Source organism: Nilaparvata lugens, chromosome 12, assembly GCF_014356525.2.
Source record: "Nilaparvata lugens isolate BPH chromosome 12, ASM1435652v1, whole genome shotgun sequence".
Classification (NCBI taxonomy): domain Eukaryota; kingdom Metazoa; phylum Arthropoda; class Insecta; order Hemiptera; family Delphacidae; genus Nilaparvata; species Nilaparvata lugens.
Genome location: NC_052515.1, coordinates 7,236,078 through 7,259,851, shown reverse-complemented (window position 1 = coordinate 7,259,851; position 23,774 = coordinate 7,236,078). Strand labels below are relative to the sequence as shown.

Genomic DNA, 23,774 nt, shown 5'->3' with positions numbered 1-23,774 from the left:
AGCAAATATTCTACAGGTATGCCAAAATATAGTTTCGAGGTTCTTAAATTATCATGTCTGGTTTCAATTGCGGACTTCTGGGATAACTGGCAAGTAATTATTAGTTGGGAATTAGGGAATCTGGAATTAGTGGGAGAGAGAGGTTGTCTTACAATAATTGGTACAAAAGTGAGAAAATGAAGAAGTAGCTTTCAAAACAAAGAGGTAGAGTTTTTCCATGACTGATAGGTATGTTGTGGTGGGGAAATTCGTAATATAAGGGAGGAGGGGTGAGGTTTATAGAGAGAGGGTTGGAGAGTTAACCTGTAAGTTTGAGTTGGAGCTTCCAAAAGAAATGATTTTCCAGACAAAGTTGTAGATTTTCGAAAAATGATTTCAAAAATGAATTCCCATCTGAGAAAACTCTCAAGAGTATGATGGCTTTATCCAGGGTTTGATATGATGTGAGTATAGTACAGTAGTTCACGTAGATTATAGATGGAAGATTGTAGTGGAGAAAGGTAGATGAATCATAAAATAGTCAGAGCCCAGATTCTATTGAAGAAATGTTACTTATTGGTTCGAATTCAATCTTACTTCACAGATAACATTTGAGTGGAGAACGCGTATAATAGTATTGTGTGCTCTTTCAAAATTGTTTTAGATTGTACCTACGATTGATGAGGAAATTGTAATGAATTGGTACTACTTCGACGATATAGCAATATTTTTCAAATATTACTAAGTAGTAGTATTACTAATGTGTTGAAGCACATTGGACATTACATCTTGAACGTTTTTTATTGTTAAGTAACAATCTCCAAGTGCTAATACCCACTTTCACCACGTGAGCATTATTTTCTACTATTATTCACCAAAAAATAAGGCTACTTATACTGTGATATTAATGATTCGTTCATCATGTATATGTAAATTTCTCCAGAATGATGAGAAACTCAGGAGACATCTTGATTTACTTCTATAATTTGATAAGTCAATGAAATCAGTTTTAGAAATCAGATCACAATTGATTTACCTTCTGATCTCCAAGTTTAATTCTTGCTCAAACTTATTGATATCAATTTTTTTCAATCATTTCTCAGATTCATGGAAATAACAAACTGGAAGTGCGTCACATTTTATAACTTCTTAATTTATTATTACCGATTTTAATTAAGATATATTTCAGATTTTCAAGTTGAATTTTGTTCAATCATTGTTAAAATCAATTTTGGTTTCAATTATTTTCCAGATTCCTGAGAATAAAAAACTGAAAGTGCGTCACATTCTATAACTTCCAATAAATATTTTATTCAAGCTGGTGCAAGAAAATGTCACCTCTGAACGCAATTGTCACACTGGTTGTAACCTACTTCTGCCTCCAATCGTTCTACATAATAATTCAGAAGTGGTCTACTCTAAGTTTCAATGATAAAGTGACAGCTTTGGAAACTATGAACATAGCTCTGGTCGTATTTTTCGAAGCTTTCGAGATAATTTTCATCACTCGTTACGACCGACTGCTGGGCGATATTATGCGCGGAAAACTCTTTGGTTTCAAGGAAAATCTTGTGAACAGAAGTGCAAAGTTAGCGTTTTTCCGAAGCCGGAAATATTTGAGGAATGCTGAGAATTGTGTGTATGATGTGAATGAGTTGAATGAGATTAATTATGGAGAGAGGTTGATTGCTGATGATTGGGTGTTGAAGAGGAGAGAGGGTCATGATAGAGATATGACGAATAATTATGGGGAAGTGATAGGTGGATATATAAGTGATATAAATCCAACAGGAAATAATAGAAATCTGACAGAAAGTCATAGGAATGTAATCAAATATGAAGGAAGGGACAAGAACAATAAATTTGGAGATAAACTGATATTTGAGAGATTCTCAAATGAGAAGTATTCTCCAAGCATAGGGTACAGTGTTAGTTTGAATAGAACTGACACTGGACATGTGGAAGGAGCGAACTCTACTGAATTCGATTTAAATACAAAGGCTGAACGAAATGAACCTAATAGAATAGAATTCACAAGTGTCAATGGAAGTGAATATACAAGACAAACTAAGCCAAGTGAACATGAAGGAGAAAAATTCACGATGTCAAGTGGAGAGGAATATTTGAGAGGTAAAGACGATATCAATAATGTGAATTATGGAAATTCAAAACATCTTTCACATATTGAGGATGAATTCTCGAGATCCGTTGGTGATAACAGTCTGCAAAGACTCAAAAATCATGTTAGAGGGTTTCATAATTTTGGAGAAACATCCTCGACTCCAGTGAATCACTTGAGATTCACGGACTTCTTGATCTACAACCACAAGAGAGACAAGGAAGTTCTAGAAAAAAGGTTATGTATCATAGAATCGCTGTCAACTAGAATCGCTGAAGGCGTGATCTATGCTGCCTACCTCATAAAAGTGCTCACATTTTGTGCAGTCTGTGTACCAGTTGTAAGCATAATCAATTATTATTTTAGAGATCAGAATGTAGCCAATTTGCAAACTTCATTCATGATCTACGTTCCGTTCACGAGAAGTTCCTTGCACGACAATATAGAACAGTTCATTGTCGTTACTTTAGTACAGTTTGCATACTTGTATCTATTTTTCAAGTTGATGCTGGATCTGTTGACGATGGTGACGTTGTCCTACGGGTCGATGCGAATCGAGATTGATGTGCTTTTGGACAGAGTGCGCGATTTTGATGACAGGTTCTGTGGCAGCGAATCAACAATGGTTTTTGAGGAACGAAGTTTCAGAGAATTGTATGAGCTGATGATGAAGGAAAAACTGAAGAAGATAATCGAGCATCATCAGATGATTTTGAGGTGAGTTAAGACTCTTCTTCCAATTCTGATCATTATAGTACTTGTTTGGAATGCATGATATATTTATCTGTAAGTAGAATCTAACAGCTAATGTTGTTTACAACAGCATCTCTACAATCAATGAGAACACTGTTGAATTGGAAATAAGGTTGCATTGAGGATGTTCAACAGGAAAAATAATCAATACACAATCTAGATAAACAATAATCTTTTATGGAATAAATTATAGTGGATATTCATTCTCTCATCAATCATATAAAGCAGTTTCAGAAACTCTGTTTTTAAAAGGAATCTTGATGAATGATAACATAGAATGAGAATAGAAAGATAACTATGAGATAAGAATAAAAATGAACCTTTAGTACCTTTAGGATAAGAATTGTGTTATAAAACTGGATTCCGTGGTTTTCGTGGAATTAGTCACGATTAAAATTCAACCGGTTTTATTAATGAATTTGAATTACCGTATTAATTTTGAATATTGTTGCAGGAGAGTCCGTGAATTCAGTGATTTCGTAACGTATTGCTCGGTCTACAGTAATGGCATTATCATATTGCAGCTATGCATTTCTATTTTCTTGATCCAAGTGGGTGTGATTTCATATTAATTCTCAGTTTGTTTGTATATCCATTCTCATGTACATTTCTATGATGTACATACAGTTCTGATGTATAAATTCATAAGCGTGGATGCACATAGTTACGTCTATCAAAGTCAACCATGTTTGAAGGACGCCATCGTATTGACATCCAGTTCCCCTGGCATTGTTCGCGATGGATGACGTCATTTTACGTCGGTTAAACTTAACATTCGTTAGTGCAACAGGGAAAAGTGTTAAGAGCAGCTATTCCCCATATAATGAAGAGTAGATTATCATATTTTCCTCTCAATGAATCAAGATGATCCTTGAAAAAGATATCAGCGTTGCTTGATTGTATTTAAATTGACAACAAAGTCCATGCAGGGCTTTCTCTTTGTACATAGACAGATATATGACTTGCATGGAGGGGTCACAAAGTCGAACATTTTGAGAACACTGATGTTTTAGTCAAGTCTCAACTAGTTAGTACCTGGTTTTGTCAAGAACATTTTGTCTATAATTAGTCAAGTACTTGTCAAGAATATAGTCTTGATTATTCAATAATTAATAAATAAGAATAAATTGGCAGAGTACAGAGATTATACATATTATCATATTTTCCAATTTTTCAAACAATAATCTAAAAATTAACTAAAATTTTTAAATTTCTTTTCAATCATAGACGTATAATGCAATACAACAGTCACATCACATTAGCCTGATTCTACATAGAGCTCACTGTTCACTGTTTTCAAAATCACGTCATTCTCTGAACAAATTTGTTTCCATTATAACAATGAATTCAGATGGTATCACATTATGAATGGATGAAAGCCTAGTGAAATTACTGTTATCATTTTTGTGATGAATTGTCATCGTATAGCAGCAACTCACTATATTATTCCTAGTTTCTGAGGAACTGGGGAATATTCTCATAACTTTTATAATATTTTCAGAGCAGTGAACCCTCTTTGAAATTCAAGTACAGTCTGGCATGTGTATCGCTGGTGGCAGTAGTCGCTCATTACTGCGAGGATGGACAAATGGTTGAAGATAAGGTAATTCTATTCATCATAACCTATTTTTCGGGAAATGTTATTCATCATCAAAATTTGGGAATAGAATAGTTTTTTCCTACAGTTACCCGAAAAAGTGCTCATTCCCGCATCATTTATAGTACGCAAAATACCTTATTCCCACACCCAGTGCGGGAATGTAGATTTGAGTGCGGCAAAGTACTTTGCCGCACTCCAAATTTGCAACATAACAACACAAAATAGTTAACACGCTTTATGACGGTAGAGTGCGGCAAAGTAAAAGAAATGTTGGTAAACCTGAATATGTTGCTTGCTGAAAATTTTTGTAAACCAGCTGATTATTACTGCGAGATAGATACTGGATAATGAACAGTAAATAAACAAGAAGTTTTGATAGTATTCAATATCAGTATTTTATTTCTATTCAAGTTATCATGAACGATTTTTTATGTGTGAGATGCCTATATTTTTAACTGGAATACATTGGAAACATTTATCGACCAATTTTATGATCAAGGAATCAAGTATTTTTATATCTCTATTTACTTTTGTGGTTAGGTTACTCGTGTCGTGTTTGTGCTAAAGCTGTGATTGTTATATTTTCAAAACAATAATGAATCTATTAGGTTTGAAACATAAATATATACACTTCAAAAAAGTTATTCAGTCTTCAACTCCCCGAAAAATCTCTACTCACATTTTCGTAGAACAACTATAATGAATGCCGTTGATGAATTAGAAACAGAATAGGCTACAGAATAGATGTTATTGAATACCGTAAACAAAACCACTGGATTTACAATATACTATTTACTCAACAGTGACTTGAATGATTGAAGTTCAGCATTTCAGGTAGATGTAATGTCTATATAATATAATTTAATCTCGTTTCAAATAATGCAGTATAACCTTAATTATACGTTTCATGCGGCTACTTGTCGCTTGGCCAGAAAAGCACAAAGGCCAAATTGACACGTTTACTGATGTATTTACAAGAAAAAACAAGCTGAAACTATATTTTTACACTAATTGTGTATAATATATCATTCAGACTCAAACTTGAGGATATTTGGAACTGGAATAAATAGTACACATGAAAATTTCATAGAATGGTCAGGTTAGACTCAAGTCTGTCCTGAGGGCTGATCACTAGCCTAATCCTTAATCAGTTCTGGGCATATTAGCTTATTTATTTATTTACATTAATAAAAAAATTAAACCATAAGCTTACAGCTTTGATCGCATAGACAAATTAATCAATAAAACAAATTAATGGGCACCGTATAAGTATAAGCAAAGTTTTGCTGCAAAACTTTCATGTTATCGGATAGGAGAATATTAAACTGTTAGTCACGGGTGAAGTATAACGTTTGTGAGGCTCATTGATGACTCAAAAACATATTCAGACAAGTGATATGGCAATTTCCACACTTGCTGATGACTTCTTGTAGATAAAGTATTATTATAATTGAATCTCATATAACTTTATTATATTCATTCTATTGTCATTTAGACTGAATTTGGAACAATTCTGTTGTGGAAATGGTTGCAATATTTATTATCAGCATTAAAAATACTAAAGATTTACACAAACAAACATTTTATTTGGTATAGGACATGTTCACCATCTATTACTGACTTTTCACATTCTATGGTAACTGTAGGAAAAATTTAATGTGCAATACGTGCGCAAAGTTTCTTTGCTGCACTCAAGAAACCATCATTCCGCACTCGCCTACGGCTCGTGTGTAAACGTTTCTTTCGGTGCAGCAAAGTGGCACTTTGCGCACTAGTTGCACAAATAACTATTGGCCATGCCTGTTGTCCTTTCCCAATCATATATGTATATATATGATTTGTTATTATATCCACAAATAAATGGATAAAAAAAGTCTTTGGCCCAATTGCACAAAAGCCGATTAAATTTTAAAAGTGATCAATAACTGAAGAACCAATCAGAGAAGGCTTTTTCGAAGTGAATGCTTCTCTGATAGGTTCTCGTGCAATTTATCACGGTTAAGATTCAACCGGCTTTTGTGCAACCGGCACCAATGTTCTCAAAGCCATATTCAGACAAGTGATATGGCAATTTCCACACTTGCTGATGACTTCTTGTAGATAAAGTATTATTATAATTGAATCTCATATAACTTTATTATATTCATTCTATTGTCATTTAGACTGAATTTGGAACAATTCTGTTGTGGAAATGGTTGCAATATTTATTATCAGCATTAAAAATACTAAAGATTTACACAAACAAACATTTTATTTGGTATAGGACATGTTCACAATCTATTACTGACTTTTCACATTCTATGGTAACTGTGGGAAAAATTTAATGTGCAATATGTGCGCAAAGTTTCTTTGCTGCACTCAAGAAACCATCATTCCGCACTCGCCTACGGCTCGTGCGTAAACGTTTCTTTCGGTGCAGCAAAGTGGCACTTTGCGCACTAGTTGCACAAATAACTATTGGCCATGCCTGTTGTTCTTTCCCAATCATATATGTATATATATGATTTGTTATTATATCCACAAATAAATGGATAAAAAAAGTCTTTGGCCCAATTGCACAAAAGCCGATTAAATTTTAAAAGTGATCAATAACTGAAGAACCAATCAGAGAAGGCTTTTTCGAAGTGAATGCTTCTCTGATAGGTTCTCGTGCAATTTATCACGGTTAAGATTCAACCGGCTTTTGTGCAACCGGCACCAATGTTCTCAAAGCCATAAAGCTTTGAACTATGAACTTTTTTGACTTCATTTATATATTTCATTTGTTAATATGATTACAGATCATATGAATATGATAGGGAAAGAACAACAGGCATAGCTCAAAACTATTCTGTTCCCAAATTTTGATATTAAATAATAAAATGTCCATAAAAACATTATTTTACAAATGCAAATATATGAGTTTGAAGATTCAATAATAGTAATGATCATGATTATGACAATATATAGGTTGAAAAAATGTTTGTGATTTATAAATTTGCATTCGTTATATTTGACTAAATCTCTCACGTGACATGACGTGACGTCTGCTGAATGAGTTAAATATCATATATAATCATATTATACCATCATTTACTCATGGCTAGCTTCATCTCAATGCAAACATTATAATAATGATCATTATGATATTAACCGATCTTGGTGACTCACGTCACGTCATGTCACGCCACGTTGCGTCTTAATGTGCAACATCCCTGTATTTCTGAAATAATCATGAGTTTGAGGATGGAGAGAATGTTGTATTCACTGATTGTCAATGCAAAGAGAGATTCTAGAAGCAATGAGAAACTAGGATAATCAGAAACGATCCAATGTCTAGTTTCAACAAATGAACAGACTCATTCTTACCAGTACAACACTAATTCAGTTTTGAGTTTTATCTTAGAGAAGTAGTTGATTTTCCATTATCATTGTATTGCACCCAGAGAGTTCAACCTTCATATCAGAGCTTAGAGCTTCGTACCTGATGTTGTTGTTGTATTTTTGTGTTTATACTGCAGACTGGTTCAAATATTATAAAATATTATTCCAGTTTCACTTATTTTTCTATTCGGTTTTGTAAGTTGCAAGTCTATTTTTATGCCATTCAACGGTTATTCTGATACCCATATAATAGTATGCTCTAATAGTATCTATTTGATTAAAAAATTTGCTTGTTTATCTGAGTATTTGGAGAGCGTAATTGTATTTTGAAAAGTGAAAGTGACATAACCCACATTTTGATTTGTACAGTATAGTATAAATTGGAAATGGAACAGTTTTGGGCATGAGCCTGTTGTGTCTTTCCTCATGTTAAGTATTTGTACACAATGCGATACATAAATGAATGAATAAATGAATACCATATTATTTTGGAGTAGTGCACGACAGAGCTTAGTCAACAACATACCAAAGGCCAATCACAAGTGAATCGAACACTGTAGCTACCAGTGACTAGATTAATAAGTCATTATTCTACAAATAATCATATTCATGTTTTTCTATCGATCTATTCTTATTTACTGTGATAGTTTCAACATGAGATGATTCATGTACAACATTGACAGTGACTCAGTCGAATTTTCATATAAAACTGTTTGGATTATTTCTGAACTCTGGTGTTATAATTCCAATTGCAGTTGGGAATGATACGAGATGCACTGTATGAGATATCGTGGCACAACCTGCCAGTGTCAATACAGAAATCACTGCTTTTACAACTCACAAGAAATACAAAACCACCCACTATAGGGCCTCTCGGAATCTTCATTATAAATAGAAAGAACCTTAGTTCGGTAAGTGAATTGAAAGAATATTATTTCTTTTTTTTATTTTCTCCTTTTGTTGTTGATTGATGAAGATTAGTGATCTAACTTTAATGACTTTCCCATGTACTTCTACTACATTATTTTTTTTGTCTTCTTTGAAATTTTTAATGATTCGTTTTCATTTCGTGTAACTCGCTTATCAAATATTTTCATCGCCACTTCCTTTTGATTCGATCTTGTTTGTTTATGAATTTTGACGTGACAACGTCTTATAAATTGGTTTGCCGGGAGACACTTCAAGAAACTGTGTTACGTTCCCATGTTATGCGCTCACAATGAGAGCAAGTGAGAGCGTTCGTTTCGGTTCACGGTCGTCTGGAAAGAGCACAAATAGGAGCAGTGGCGAGCAACGCTCGCAGCAGCAAGCCCAGCAACCCGAAGCATTCACCTGGAGAGAGAGTGAAACGGAGCAGTCAACCTGCGCAGGCGCCGCAAGCAATCTCCTGCGAATGCGCCACTAATTCAAAATGTCAAGTCAATGGTTGTCTCTCTCGCTCTTAGGTGGGCGCGGGCTAACCATGCCCGAGTGGAAGGGACGCGTGCCTCTCACTCACTCTCATTGTGAGTTATTATTTCATCCTTCTTCCTACTATACGAATGAATATTCACATTAAAATTATTTTACCACTCAAAGTCGTTGTCACGTGAAACTTTCGCCCGTATACCGACTTTACAGGCAACCATGCAATTTTTTTCACCCAAGTTTTTTTACAATTGTTTGTTTGAAGCTTGAGTTCACATTACTGGCTTGAAATTTCTGGTTCTGAACTCTGAATTCTGATTTGGCCAAAACAAATTAGTGGATGAGGTAGTGAATAGCGGAAAAGGTAGCTGAGAGTGTTCAAAATTAATGCTTGTATTTAAATATGTCAGAGCATATTGTTGAGTAAGTGAGGTAGAAGGTACAATAAAGCGCAGAAATCATGATAAAACATGCATTATTTTTAACACATGAACTACCTTTTGCTAAAGGTAGGTCGCTACATTTTGCCAAAAACTCACTTTAGAGTTTCCCTAAACTCCACCTTTCACTCTCGACTATGATTTCTTGACCCTATTGAATGATAACTATAAAACCCGAACCAAACAGAGCTTTATCCTAGTGATTCCTTATCGTAATTAATTGGAAGCGTGTTTGGTTAATGAATCAGAGGCTACAGGTTTGAGACCCAACAAACTCTTTTTTTTTTGTCAAGAATTCCAACTCCGATGAAGATTATCAACTTAATTTTGAATTGTAAATAATTAATTTTTCTCATTTGTTTCTTCGTAATGAGGAGATTGCATTTTACAACACAAATTCACCCAGTGCAAAGCACGGGTTACCTGTTGGGCACTAATAATTATGATATAACTCTATTATTTATTGTTATTACAAAACTTATTTCTCATATTCAAAGAATACAATATTTTATTAATATCAGTAGGTAATGCATAACTTTCCGTCTATATAATATTATTTATTCATTGGATTATCTTTGCCTATTAGTAAATCATTCAATGCATAAAACTTCATTGTTTTAATTGTTATCGTATTCTAATTTGTAATGTGATTATTTTTGATGAATAAATTTCATTTGATTTGATTCATTATTCATGTTGCATTGTTATGTTTTTCAGATCATAAGAGCTTCATACTCCTACTTCAACGTTTTGAATCATATCAAATAATATTTCTGTTCTGTAAATGAATATTAATATAATAGCTGTTTATAGAAATTTGATGTGACTTTCATTACCTTGACCATGTATAATTATTAAATTCCATATCTGGTACTGTATCAATGAAGTTATGAGCTCACACATAAAACGTGAATAGGACGACGTTTTTGCGGTTAGTTTTTAACCTACGTAAAGTTTTTGTGCAGTTTTCTGTTTTGCATTAGAGGACTCATAAATTCAATCATCTTGATAATACAGATATAATTAAGTTATGATCACCTACTTCTGACTTAAACTCACAGCATGTATAATATTGTCCATCAAACTTTTCAATTTGAGAATGGATCGTCCCCTACGAAATAAAATCAATTGAAAGATGTAGCTATTCAGCAAATTGGAAAAATATTCCATCAAAAATTCACTAGTAATTCATTGGAATATCCCAGGAATCGGGCCTTGAGTCACTAGATCTCGTTTCCACCATTCTCTGTTGATTGGTAATCATTTTGTAGCTCCGCATTTTCTTTCCCGATTGGCCAAAAATGGATTGATACGTAATTCCAAATGCTGCCACTAGATGGCAGCAATTAATGGGTACTGTACAACTACTCAGATCGCAAGACATTGTAACATATTAAAATCTGATGGGTAAACAAAATTCCTATTTGGGAGAATTTTATAGGTCTGAAGTGAAATAGCTAGTCTAGTATCGCCAAATGCGATAACGATTATTAAAAGATTAGATAATAACAGGTATCATGGCTAAAATTAGAACAGCCGAATAGAAAAAGGAAGTTATTCGCTACTTATATTATATTATATAAAATATTGGAAAATTTGAGGTTAGGCTTAAAATACCTACTGATCGGCGACCTAATGATCGATCAAGTCGCATAACGTAAAATCTAGCCAGACACCTTGGCAAAAATTCATTGTAAACAAATGGTATGCAACTGGAGGACTTTAAAAAAGCACATGGCTAATTGTTATAGAGGGAGAAACAACTTATAAAACTTATAAAAATATATTATATGTAATAAATATACGTAAACCACCAAATAAAAATAAATTAGAGTATTAAGGAAGTAGGATGTTCCTAGGCGCATGTATACAGTAGTGAATTTGCACGAACTAATCAAATTGTAGTAATCGATGGGCGGCAATAGATAGCTGATTCAAATGTATTTATAAATATTTCTATAAATGATAAGATTTTATAAAAATTTACTATTCAGTTTATGTATTGGATATGGCCTGAGGAAATATAAAATATCATATATATGATATAGGTAATGGTTTAGTAGATTGGCATGGACTATTTGAACCTTTAAATGGCGTAGTAGCGAATTATTTAAATTTATGTAAATTTGTAAGTCGGAAATGAAAATTGTAGAAATAAAAGTAGAACCTGCACACTTGCCTGCCAGACACCACTATGGAATGACACTAAAATTTGTAGAGCACAAGACCTTTTATTACATTGTACTTTTCAAAGAGTTAAAGTTTAAATTCATTTATTAATTTTTTCATAAGACTTAGTGATGCTGCAATCAGCTGATTGTAAGCAGCTCGCCAAGAAGTCAGATCTTAACCTAAAAAGTCGGTAATTGTAACTCCGCCGATATAAGTAGTTTAACAGGTTTGGGCAGTTGTAGAAAAAATGTTGTATGTAGTTCGGACATCTGACCTTGCTGTGCGGGGCGGAAAGACGATCTTCGATCTGACGCCACTAGCCCGATGCCTGGAGGCCATCACCCTTCATCCTCACCCATCACCCTTTGGACACCGGACTCGAGGACGACAGATCTTAGATAAGTACTTGATACCCCCCACTACAATATCAGATGTGCCCCCGTAAATTTGGTCTCTTAAAGACGTATTATGTTTGGTCTCTTAAAGACGTATTATACTTGGTCTCTTAAAGACAGATTGATTATTCTATTATCCATGTAAAGATGTATTTTGTAATATTCTCTATTTTATTCTCGTTATTATAAGAGCAGTCAGTCAACCGCATATCTATGTTTTTTAATTCCAAGACCCTCAAACCACTAGAATTAGGATCACATTATTGATCAGATAAAAATCCGCAGATCTCAGGGTCTAGCACAATTTCAACAACTAAGCCTTCTCCAACAAAATCATTTGTCACCAGGAGTTCGGTTTCATTGTCAATCAAACTTTTAAATTTGAGAATGGATCGTCCCCTACGAAATAAAATCAATTGAAAGATGTAGCTATTCAGCAAATTGGAAAAATATTCCATCAAAAATTCACTAGTAATTCATTGGAATATCCCAGGAATCGGGCCTTGAGTCACTAGATCTCGTTTCCATCATTCTCTGTTGATTGGCAATCATTTTGTAGCTCCGCCTTTTCTTTCCCAATTGGCCAAAAATGGATTGATACGTAATTCCAAATGCTGCCACTAGATGGCAGCAATTAATGGGTACTGTACAACTACTCAGATCGCAAGACATTGTAACATATTAAAATCTGATGGGTAAACAAAATTCCTATTTGGGAGAATTTTATAGGTCTGAAGTGAAATAGCTAGTCTAGTATTGCCAAATGCGATAAAGATTATTAAAAGATTAGATAATAACAGGTATCATGGCTGAAATTAGAACAGCCGAATAGAAAAAGAAAGTTGTTTGCAACTTATATTATATTATATAAAGTATTGGAAAATTTGAGGTTAGGCTTAAAATACCTACTGATCGGCGACCTAATGATCGATCAAGTCGCATAACGTAAAATCTAGCCAGACACCTTGGCAAAATTTATTGTAAACAAATGGTATGCAACTGGAGGACTTTAAAAAAGCCCATGGCTAATTGTTATAGAGGGAGAAACAACCTATAAACCTTATAAAAATATATCATATGTAATAAATATATGTAAACCACCAAATAAAAATAAATTAGAGTATTAAGGAAGTAGGATGTTCCTAGGCGCATGTATACAGTAGTGAATTTGCACGAACCAATCAAATTGTTGTAATCGATGGGCGGCAATAGATAGACGATTCAAATGTATTTATAAATATTTCTATAAATGATAAGATTTTATAAAAATTTACTATTCAGTTTATGTATTGGATATGGCCTGAGGAAATATAAAATATCATATATATGATATAGGTAATGGTTTAGTAGATTGGCATGGACTATTTGAACCTTTAAATGGCGTAGTAGCGAATTATTTAAATTTATGTAAATTTGTAAGTCAGAAATGAAAATTGTAGAAATAAAAGTAGAACCTGCACACTTGCCCGCCAGACACCACTATGGAATGACACTAGAATTTGTAGAGCACAAGACCCTTTATTACATTGTACTTTCAAATACTTAAAGTTTAAATTCATTTAATAATTTTTTTCATAAGACTTAGTGATGCTGCATTAAAGCGAAAGTCATTCAAATATCTATTTAATCCCTTGGAGAAGACGACTTCGGCCACCAAAAATCCAGGACTACCAGGAAATTCGGATCGCCGCCAACAGCTTATAAAAATTCAGCACGTGAGTGATATATCATCGGAATATCACTTAGGGCGCCCTCAGTGCTTCGAGTGAAACAAATATAAAAGCTAGCTCGTCAGAAAGGTCATGAATATTAAAAATTAATACAAAACTTGCGCAAGTCTTAAGAAGGTATAAGAAATATTTTATTGAATAACAATAAGTCAATTTACATATCCAAGGAACACAAATTAAAGGAATATTAAATTTAAATCTTGTAATACAAACGCTCACTCAATCATTGATTCTATTTAATAATTTGTAATGATATAATGTAGCTCTTGTTCACTGGATAAATTGATTTATCTACTTCCATCAGAGGCCGAACCTTATGCCCTAAGAGATATATATATATTATTGAGAAATATACTGAAAACTACAGAAATTAATATTCTATAATCTTTGATTTATCAATTTATTATTCTATGATTTTTGGAATAAGATATAAGGTGAGATTGCCTAAATTGACAAGCAACAGCAAGTCGATACCTAAGCTGCATACCAATGAATGCATATTATCAATGAATTGAAAAAGCACATGGTAATGTTTCGTGCTAAAGAGCTAAAGAATAGTGTACCAGTCTGTAATATTTTCTTTTGATATATTTATTCTTGTTTTTGTTGTGTATGTTTTGTTGCTCTATATATTTTCCATATTCATCTGACTTTTAATATTTATTCATACAATATATGTATCAAATTTTTTATGGTGTACCATTTATTTTATTCCCCAATACCACACAGGGCAAATCTCATATCTATTTATTACTTATCAGTATTAAATCATTAAGAGAGCTACCATCTAATTTCATCAGTAATAGAATAAGCTGGTTTACACAACAATATATTGCATTGTTGATTAAATTATCTGGAAATAATACATTCCGAAGATTTCTATAAATTGTTCAAAAGCAATAAACTGCAGGAGCTCCTGAGCGAGCCTATAAGGATTTTATCGAAATTGTATTCTAAAAAAGCACGACCAGACTTATATATTTTTACACTCATGCTTTACCGATTGCAGCCAAGCCGAGGCAAATCGTTATTCATTAAAAAATAACGTCAGAACATTAAGCACCGTCTTCTTTCTCCTGATTGGTCAGGATAGAGATTTACTTCCAAATTTGGCTACTAGATGACAGCAGTATCTGGGTGATGAACAACTTCTCAAACACATTATTTCTTAGCTCTGCCTACATTCTTATAATTGGTGACCATTTGATTAAGACTTAGTTACGAAGTATGCCGGTAGATGTCAGTAATAACCCGGTGGGTGAGTTAGCAGCTTCCGCGCTTCACACTGATTTCAATAGCATATTCAATTCAATTTTTTTCACAATTCATTATTCCTGTTTGCTAAGTAGTCCTACTCCTAGAAAGTACTTTTTCTACAACTGCGCGTAAAGCAAGAATTTACGCACTCAATTCTCCTCGTAAAACAGCTTATTTCTGAGGAGAATCTATTTTTCGCTTGCTAACCATCCGCGCATGCGCAGTAGATTCACTTTACGCTCCCAAATCATTCGCGCATGTGCAGAAGAGTTTCTTTACGCTTCCTAATCAGCTGATTGTAAGCAGCTCGCCAAGAAGTCAGATCTTAATCTAAAACGTCGGTAATTGTAACTCCGCCGATATAAGTAGTTTAACAGGTTTGGGCAGTTGTAGAAAAAATGTTGTATGTAGTTCGCGCGTAATGCTTCTTTAACGCGTGATAACTGTTTTGCGCGAGCGATAAAGTCGCGCATTACACTCTTAATACATAAATAGCTATTTCATGAATGAATATAGGCTACTCTTCCAATAGTCCAGTCAACGAAAGATTATAGAGGGAAAAGTTTGGAACACAATTTTCAACTCTACTGCTCTTCTAAGGATAGTAAGAGGATTAAAATATCAAAAGTCCTCACCCCTACCCCCTGTGCTGAAGGGGTGGGGTGGTTTGAAAGTACCATTTTTTCATTTTTCGCATATATCTCGGAAGCTATGCATCTTATGAACATTTATATTCCATGCAAAATTGAAACTTACAAAATTAACAGAAAGTTTTGTTATTTAAATTTTTCCTTCTATACCTTTATTTGAGCATTCGTTGCCTGGACTACAAGCAAAGTTTCAAAAATGTAGCAAATATATTTCCCTATTATGAAATAGCCTACGTAGTTTTGCTCTATTATGAAAACTGAATCATTGTCAATCTTCTTTGAAGTTAACTGATATTGTTTCTGACTTCATACTTGTCAACACCGTTTAACTTTGTATTGTTTATATCCCATGGTATAGTGCGCGTGCGCATTCATGTTATAATGTCACTGTTAACTGAACCCGATAGTCCTAGTAGCACTTCATTGTGAAGCTATGTCACGCTGGTAGGCTGTTAGCCTCTCATACTGTGCCGTTCTAACACTCTTCCCCGGCTAAAACAAATGGACAGTAGTCAACAGTAATAGGCTCGAGTTAACAAAAAATTGGCTTGAAATTTGGAACATGAACCACACCATGATATATCTTACCATGCTATCTTTTCTCTTTGGTTATACTTACTCAACCAACAGAAAAGGGAGTTTGCTCTTTTTCGATCAGTAACTCTATAAATTGTATATTGATCAAGTCTCACTTCTTTGTGAGGTGTTTTTTTCCAGTTTTTTTTTTTGGAGAAATTCGATTAGATTTTGAGTCCGTAACCCACCCAGTGGAAAAATTGCAAGAACAAACAAATTGCATAATTATTGTTAGAAGTGCATGTTCAATACCCATTGTAATCAATTCTTGACACACAGAGCAGCTTGTTCCTCAACTGCGAATATTGCAAAAGGGAAAGCCAGGTTATACAAGATGAAAGAGAATCGCCTTCTCAACAATAGGACATTCCATACACGTGTGTAGCCTACAATAAAATAGAGGCTCTAGGCCTACAACAGGCACCAATACCTTCTTGCTCCTCATGTTTTACCAACACTTATATATTTGTCAACATGGAATCAATTTCGCCTGATTTATGCTTTTTCATTTTGTCAAATATGATCCACTATCATAATATGTGCCCTGTTTCCTGGTTCATATGACATGTTTACCCTATTTCTATAACAACAAATCTTGGGGACATGTTGTACAAATGTCTATTTTATCAGTCCTAGAATTCAGAAAGCTTGTTATAACACTTACAGAAAGCGCCACTTCTCTATAGAGATTGATAATGTTGAAACCTCGATATAGTGCATTTTAAAGGACCGCTTCCAATAAAACAGGGTTTCACTATACCGAAGTTTTACTGCACCTCGAAATTTTCAAATGGTTTTGACAGTGATAAGTCTTTTTCATTCAATATAGAGAGCCTTTTCCAAGTTGGTACCTAACCATGTACGCTAACGGTAACATTTTCATGAAATCTTGATACTGTATTTGATGAGAAAGTAGGCTCTGGGATAGTTCAGTAGATATTCAGCGAATAGATTCATGGTAGAGATTGAAAATCTCATAATTATTCATTTTGGACACCGTCTATTGTGGTGCAGTTGTGCACGCAGATAAACAGATCGCAAATTGCACAGATTAGTTGTTAGTGTCGTGCTCCTGAGGAACTGAAAAGCTTGATACTGTATCTATCATCTATCAAAGACTACTTCTGCAGAAGAACTACGTTCCAATCATTATGGTGGTATAAGTATGTTGGAAAGCATTATTCACTCATTCATTTATTTCACAGAGTACGTATATGACAAATCATATTATGATCGATCAAAATATATATAATATCAATCGAAAACTGCAGACAAAAAGTTACTAATTCACTGAATCAAAATCATCCATCTCTCAATTCACAATGTTCATAAACTAGAATCATTAATTGATGATTAGGAGTGATCCGTGGTCTAGTGGATAGAGTGCTTGCGTAGCAGCCTAGAGATCCGGAGTCAAACCCCGCTCATAGCAAAACAAGTTTTTTAATAGGTCACTCCCGTGTTATCGGATGGGCACATTTCGGTCTCGGCTGAAGTATGACAGTCGTGAGGCCCATTGACGGCTTAAATGATATATTCAGACGAGGTGGGACTCCCCACCAATAAAAGCCATACGAATATTATTAAAAAAGTGTACTGTATATTCTTATTCCATTTGAATATTCAAAGTAGTCATATATAAAGAGAAAGTGAATGATTGAAATCAATTTCATCTAACACTAAATTTGATCATAATATGAATACTACATTATTTCCAGTACCGTACTTGGATTCATAGCTCAATCATATTCTCCACACTTAAATTGATAATGATATTATGACAGTGAATATTTTTTGTCATGAGCACATAATATATTCTGAACACAGTAATAGGAGTTCTATAGAATCTTCCAGTGTCAAATTCTAGTGCTCATACTAATTAAAAATTGATGCTAGTATAAAGCGAATCCCCATAGTGAAAATATCCGGTACAGGGGTGATATTGATTCCATAAGCTCTAATGAGACCATTCATGCTTGCACGGACTGGCTGGATGGGAAGGTCTCATCATAGTTCATGGGAATTATAATTTCACTGTACCGGTCACTGACTGTGAGTCCGTCTTTGTACAATGTGCCGGTATCAAAATGTTTCATGATGTGTTGAACCTTCTCTCCGTACAATTCCGACACAATGCTCCAAAGTACCGTATCAACATTATTGAAGCATTCAATTACTGCTAGTTTGCTGCCTGTAATGTGATAATAATCAACTCTCATTGTGCCATATATTGGCAAACGGCAATAGATTTACTCGTATTGTCAGGTGACAACCGCTGCAAGCAATCGTTGCAGTTAATTTATTGGCCAGAGCATTGTCTTATTAGTAATATTATCAGCTTACCTATCACTCCTTTTACCTATTACAATATCGATGATATTACTATTGTGCAATCATCCGAAAGAATATAGATCTGATTCGAGTTCCATTTCAAATGGAAACGTTGATGACGCTTCAGATTTCAAAGCTAAATGGAGCTATTATAGTAGAAGACATTAAATGGTATAGAATGGTATATTTCTATGAATATGGTATCTATAGATAAGGTACAGTTGAACCACAATATAATACCTGCACACTCCGTTATAGTACATTTTCTCTGCAGTCCCTAGAAACGTTCATGTAGCTCAATGTTGAAAAGACCCCAACATAGTTAACCCTGAAGAGACACACTGGGGTGTTTCACACCCCAGGGATTTTCTTTTCTGCTCTGCAGTTGACAATATCAAACAGATGGGAATTTATGCCCATTCTAAATTAGGTTTGTAGTATTGTCATCACTCCACCACTTCCAGTCAGTAATAGCATTCTACAACGTCACCAGCTCATCTTGTTCTTCGTTTGGGGCGTCTAACACCCCAGAGTGTCTTTTACGTAGGACTTTTATCAAACACTTTTATTACAAAGGTTTACTTGTATTGTCACTACGAATGTGGTATGGGATGATGGATCAGATTGAAATGAATGCTATGATTCTCTACAACTTGAGATTCAAAACAATAAAATGAAGAGATGTGAGTTTTTGATAAAGTTGTCATTGGCAATGATCAAGCCATTCGTTCAAACCAGATTAGGAGCTCCAACACTTAGGCGGAACATACGTACTTCTAAAATTAGTATAGATATTGATAAGCTGTGCTTTACTTTTGATTTCTGTATGCACTTGGAACAAAAATGTTGCCGAATTGTTTGCAGGCTATGTAGTAATATAATGAGCTACCATAGAATATTATTACAATCATGAAAATGTATCATCAAATCATGGAGAGATATAATTATTTACTTTGAACCGGTCTCCGAGATCGGGATTCAGGTAAGTTCTAGACATTAAACAGCTGGAGTCAGAAAATTGGCTTTCCAAAACTGCGTAGTCGGAGAAATGAATCTTTATTTTCTCATTTCTATAATTGGAAACGTTTTTCCTTGACGGAATAAAACATTCCTGAATAATTCAAAATAGCTGAAACTCTACACTATCCTCTCTTCATTTTATTTTGTGTTCAATTTCCTAGTTTTGCGAAATTTAATTTAAATGTGACTTTGACTATGACTACGACCCGTTTCGGAAAGCCAATTTTCTGAGTCCAGCTGTTTAAAGTCTAGAACTTAGCTAAATCCCGAGCTTGGAGCCCGGCCCTTAGAGATCAGTAAAGTGATCTTTCAATGTCTAGGCATATATTCCTTAGCCAAAAGTTATAAATTATAATTCATGCATTCACTCCTGAAATTGTTTTTAACAGAATAATAATCATTCTCTACTCATCTGGAGAAACAAACATGATATGGAAATGAATTTATAAATAGATAATAATACAAATAATATTGAATGTATTTACAAAGATGCAACATGTGAAATGAGTGTTCAGGAAATTTGTGATAGACAGTTGTTAATATATTATATTATGTTATGCTGATGATGGTGAATAACTATCATTTATACAATGGATAAGGATATTATTTACAATATAGTACTCTATTTTCTAATTTATAAGATCTCCTTTCAGTTGATTCAAAATGTTGAAGTAGGAGTATGAAGCTCTTATTATCTGAAACAAATGAAACATTTAATAAGTATTGATCCGAATACATGAAGTGATACCACAGAGTCAGTATCACAGTGTGGTTGATGTACAAACATTGAATTAATTGGAATTGGAATGGAATTAAACATAAATTTAAGATCCGTTATAGTTATAGACTTGAAAATTTCAAACTCAGGGAAATCGGATAAAAAATGGAAATGAAGATCTGCTCTCAATAATAACTATAAATAAATTATTTATCAATAGATTAGCAGATATTGGAATAACATTTAAGCCACAAATAAATTCACTTCTACGACTATACGCGTTTTCCTTAGTCTCAATTGATACGGTACGTATGTGGGAATAGAAATATTAAAAAAATTGAATTCGAGTCAAAATGATAAACTAATGATAATGGATTGATGAATATATATGAAATCATAATGTAGTTCAGTGTAAAGTCACTATAATCAACCTTTAATAATCTGTGTTTATGATTAATGATGTCTGCATATAAATACACTATACTTGATAAATAAAAATATAAATCTCAGAACCCTTTTAAATTATTTTGTCACAACATGTTTCGAACATTTATGTCATAATATCGGGGCATCGAGCTTCGCTCGTTATTTTTATTTATTGATAAACAGACACAATTCTCTAAAATGATCGTGTTCATATTTTACAGCTGGCTATACGTCAGCTTATGAATTTTGGGGATGCGATATTTTGATTTTCCACAGACTTACTTGCTCACTCACTTTTTTACTATCCACAGACGACGAAAGTCTCAGCTGTAGTTTCAGCCAAGGATGAATTATCTTTTCAATGTCGTTCAGAGAGTTTTCCCAAGGAAGAGACCTAGTGCAATCGAAGTTTTATATAATAAACCTACTATGTTCCAAATTTCGTGAAAATCGTTGGAGCCGTTTTCGAGATCCGTTGGACATGAATAACAATAAATGAATATAAATAACCAAATATAGAAATATATACAGAAACTGCTCGCTTAATATAATAGGATAGAGATTTATATTTTTATCTATATTAGAAGAAGCCCTAAAAAAAATCTATACTTTATTCCTTTTCTATAATGTACACCAATTATTCAGTCTATCAATAATTATTGTTTATGACAGTCTGTATTACTATATTATTAACAATTATAGATGAAGTACTAGATGATGAAATCTCTGTCGAAAAACTGAAAAACTCAGTCGAAATCGACTGTTGGTTTTCTATGATAACATGTCAACCTTCATCACCTTATTGCCGTTCTCTTGTTAAAAGGCCTACCTACCATGCTAAGGTTCATCCTGTTTATAATGAAGATACCATACAACACAATCGGAGAAGTATCCCTTGTATTCCTTGTCAACAATAATAGTAGTGATTTTTGCAAACTTATTGGTAGATTATACCAGGATATATTGTAGAGTCCATCTCTGACTTCTCCCAACTGAGAACAATAAGAAATATACAAGAACAATAATTGATGAGTAAATTGTCAATGTTATATCGTTATTCTCATTGATGAATATTATCGTTATATTCCAATTTATTCTAAATGAATTGTTATGAATGGATTGTTATAATAAATATACCGCATGTAATTTATAACAGTTTTCTTCATCATTGGAGAAATGTTATAGAATTAAAGAACTATATTGCATAAAAATGAAGGTCTACATTTGAAAGGAATGAAATAGTCGTGACCCTTGGGACCTGGGGACCATGGGACACTCCATACCAAGAGTGATCATCTACTGACATGAACATACATTTGTTACAATCAGTGAGTATAGAATTTACATTCTATAGGCTACTCACTGATTACAATAGACAGAAACGCACACGGCAGCAGAATTATTGTAACTGAAACAATAATTATTGACCAAGTCCCTGGGACGAATATAAAAGGTTTATTACCCTATCACTCTACTCCTTAATACTAGTTCACAGTGTTTTTATTATCACTGATATTACGTTTTGCGATTATTCAGTTCCAAATTCAGTTTTTGTTGTCGTCGTCTTCATTATTCAAGGATTAGGCTCTGTTGGCCTGTTCCGGTATCCATTTCTTCATCGGTCGTCCGACGCCTCTTCTCCCATCGGGTTTGTAGTACCAAGCTTGAATTGGAAGTCTATTTGCTGGCATACGAAGTAGATGGCTAGACCAGTCTTCTCTACTTTTCTTCAATTTTTGCAATAAAGACTCTACATTCAGTTCGGTTCTTATTACGTCGTTTCTTATGTAACCATGAATAACTATAACTATGTTATTTGTTACCAATAAATAACTATGAATTGGCCTACGGCGTTCCTGCTTCAACATCCACTCTCACATGTACAACAAATGTTTGTTCAGATTGTTTCTTGGCTTCCAGAACGGACTATTGAGAACCATTCATCATCAACACAAGTGGAATGAAATTCAATACATGCAGAGGCGGTAGGTGCAATAAGGGCTGTAACTAAAAACTATCATTCTTAGATAATATGAAGATCCAAAGTTTTTACACATATATCTTGTGAAATTTGGTTGAAATTTTTTAAATATGAATGGTTCAATTCGTTTGTAAATATGTTCTCTATTCTAAATCGATAAAAAAAATTTATTTCAAGATACTTCATTTTCAATTTAATATAATATGGAAGTATGCTAAGAGCCCTTATTGGGGAAAATACTCTCTATGACATTCTATTCAATAAGGGCTTATAAATCTGTTCTCCCCAATAAGGTCTTGGGTTATTTTCATGAGTAAATTTTGTATGGGTAATAAATATTACTATACTGTTCAATATATTTATTTACTCCTATTTAATATAACCTTGTACATTGGGCTGAAAACTATATGTCTCTATGAAAAATCTTCATAAGTGTTCATAATTCAATTAAATCTTGAAACCAGATGCCAAATATTGGTTAGAATGATGCCCCAAATATGAGTGTTATCCTATTTGAAAATAAAACTTTATAAAACTGTGGGCTCTCCTTTTTCAAATGAATTAGAGGTCTTTGACATCTTTGATTTTCCCTATTTTAAGTGGAGCTGCTGGTGCAATAGACAAAAAAAGTTCTTCAGGGAGCTGCTTCAAATATTTGAAAGGTTCATACACTTGAGCGAATGATTTAGACACAGCAAGTGTACCACACGGTTTGTATTTGAATTGAATTGTATTTGATAATACAATACTACTGGGCTGAATTGCAACGCTTTTGTTTTTTTTTGAATTGAATTGAATTGTAATTGATAATACAATACTACTATGCTGGATTGCAACGCTTTTAATTGGTAATATTT

The 23,774-nt window shown here is 33.7% G+C and overlaps 2 protein-coding genes across 3 annotated transcripts in view; one reads left to right on the top strand and one right to left on the bottom strand.

Annotated features, from left to right (window-relative positions):
• Positions 1-1,310: 1,310 nt before the first annotated feature.
• Positions 1,311-10,429, top strand: LOC120353915. The gene is made up of 5 exons (XM_039439439.1): positions 1,311-2,815; positions 3,306-3,402; positions 4,353-4,454; positions 8,570-8,725; positions 10,379-10,429. Exons 1-5 carry the CDS (start codon positions 1,311-1,313, stop codon positions 10,427-10,429), a joined length of 1,911 nt encoding a protein of 636 aa, XP_039295373.1.
• A 9,818-nt stretch (positions 10,430-20,247) lies between these two features.
• LOC120353804 overlaps positions 20,248-23,774 on the bottom strand; it is a 32,802-nt gene continuing 29,275 nt past the window's right edge. The window contains exons 5-6 of one of the 2 annotated variants that reach the window (XM_039438838.1): positions 21,770-21,928; positions 20,248-20,487 (exon numbers count right to left, since the gene is read on the bottom strand). In XM_039438838.1, coding sequence (XP_039294772.1) covers positions 20,422-20,487; positions 21,770-21,928 — 225 coding nt within the window. In that variant the 3' untranslated portion in view covers positions 20,248-20,421. The remainder of the gene's footprint in view (positions 20,488-21,769; positions 21,929-23,774) is intronic. The other variant, XM_039438840.1, reaches the window with a different exon arrangement.

Bases quoted from the DNA above. Each gene is read 5' to 3' on its own strand.
- LOC120353915 (XM_039439439.1), top strand. From the start codon at position 1,311: ATGTCACCTCTGAACGCAATTGTCACACTGGTTGTAACCTACTTCTGC. The intron at 2,816-3,305 runs GTGAGTTAAGAC...ATATTGTTGCAG, and splicing joins CATCATCAGATGATTTTGAG to GAGAGTCCGTGAATTCAGTG. The intron at 8,726-10,378 runs GTAAGTGAATTG...TATGTTTTTCAG, and splicing joins ATAGAAAGAACCTTAGTTCG to ATCATAAGAGCTTCATACTC.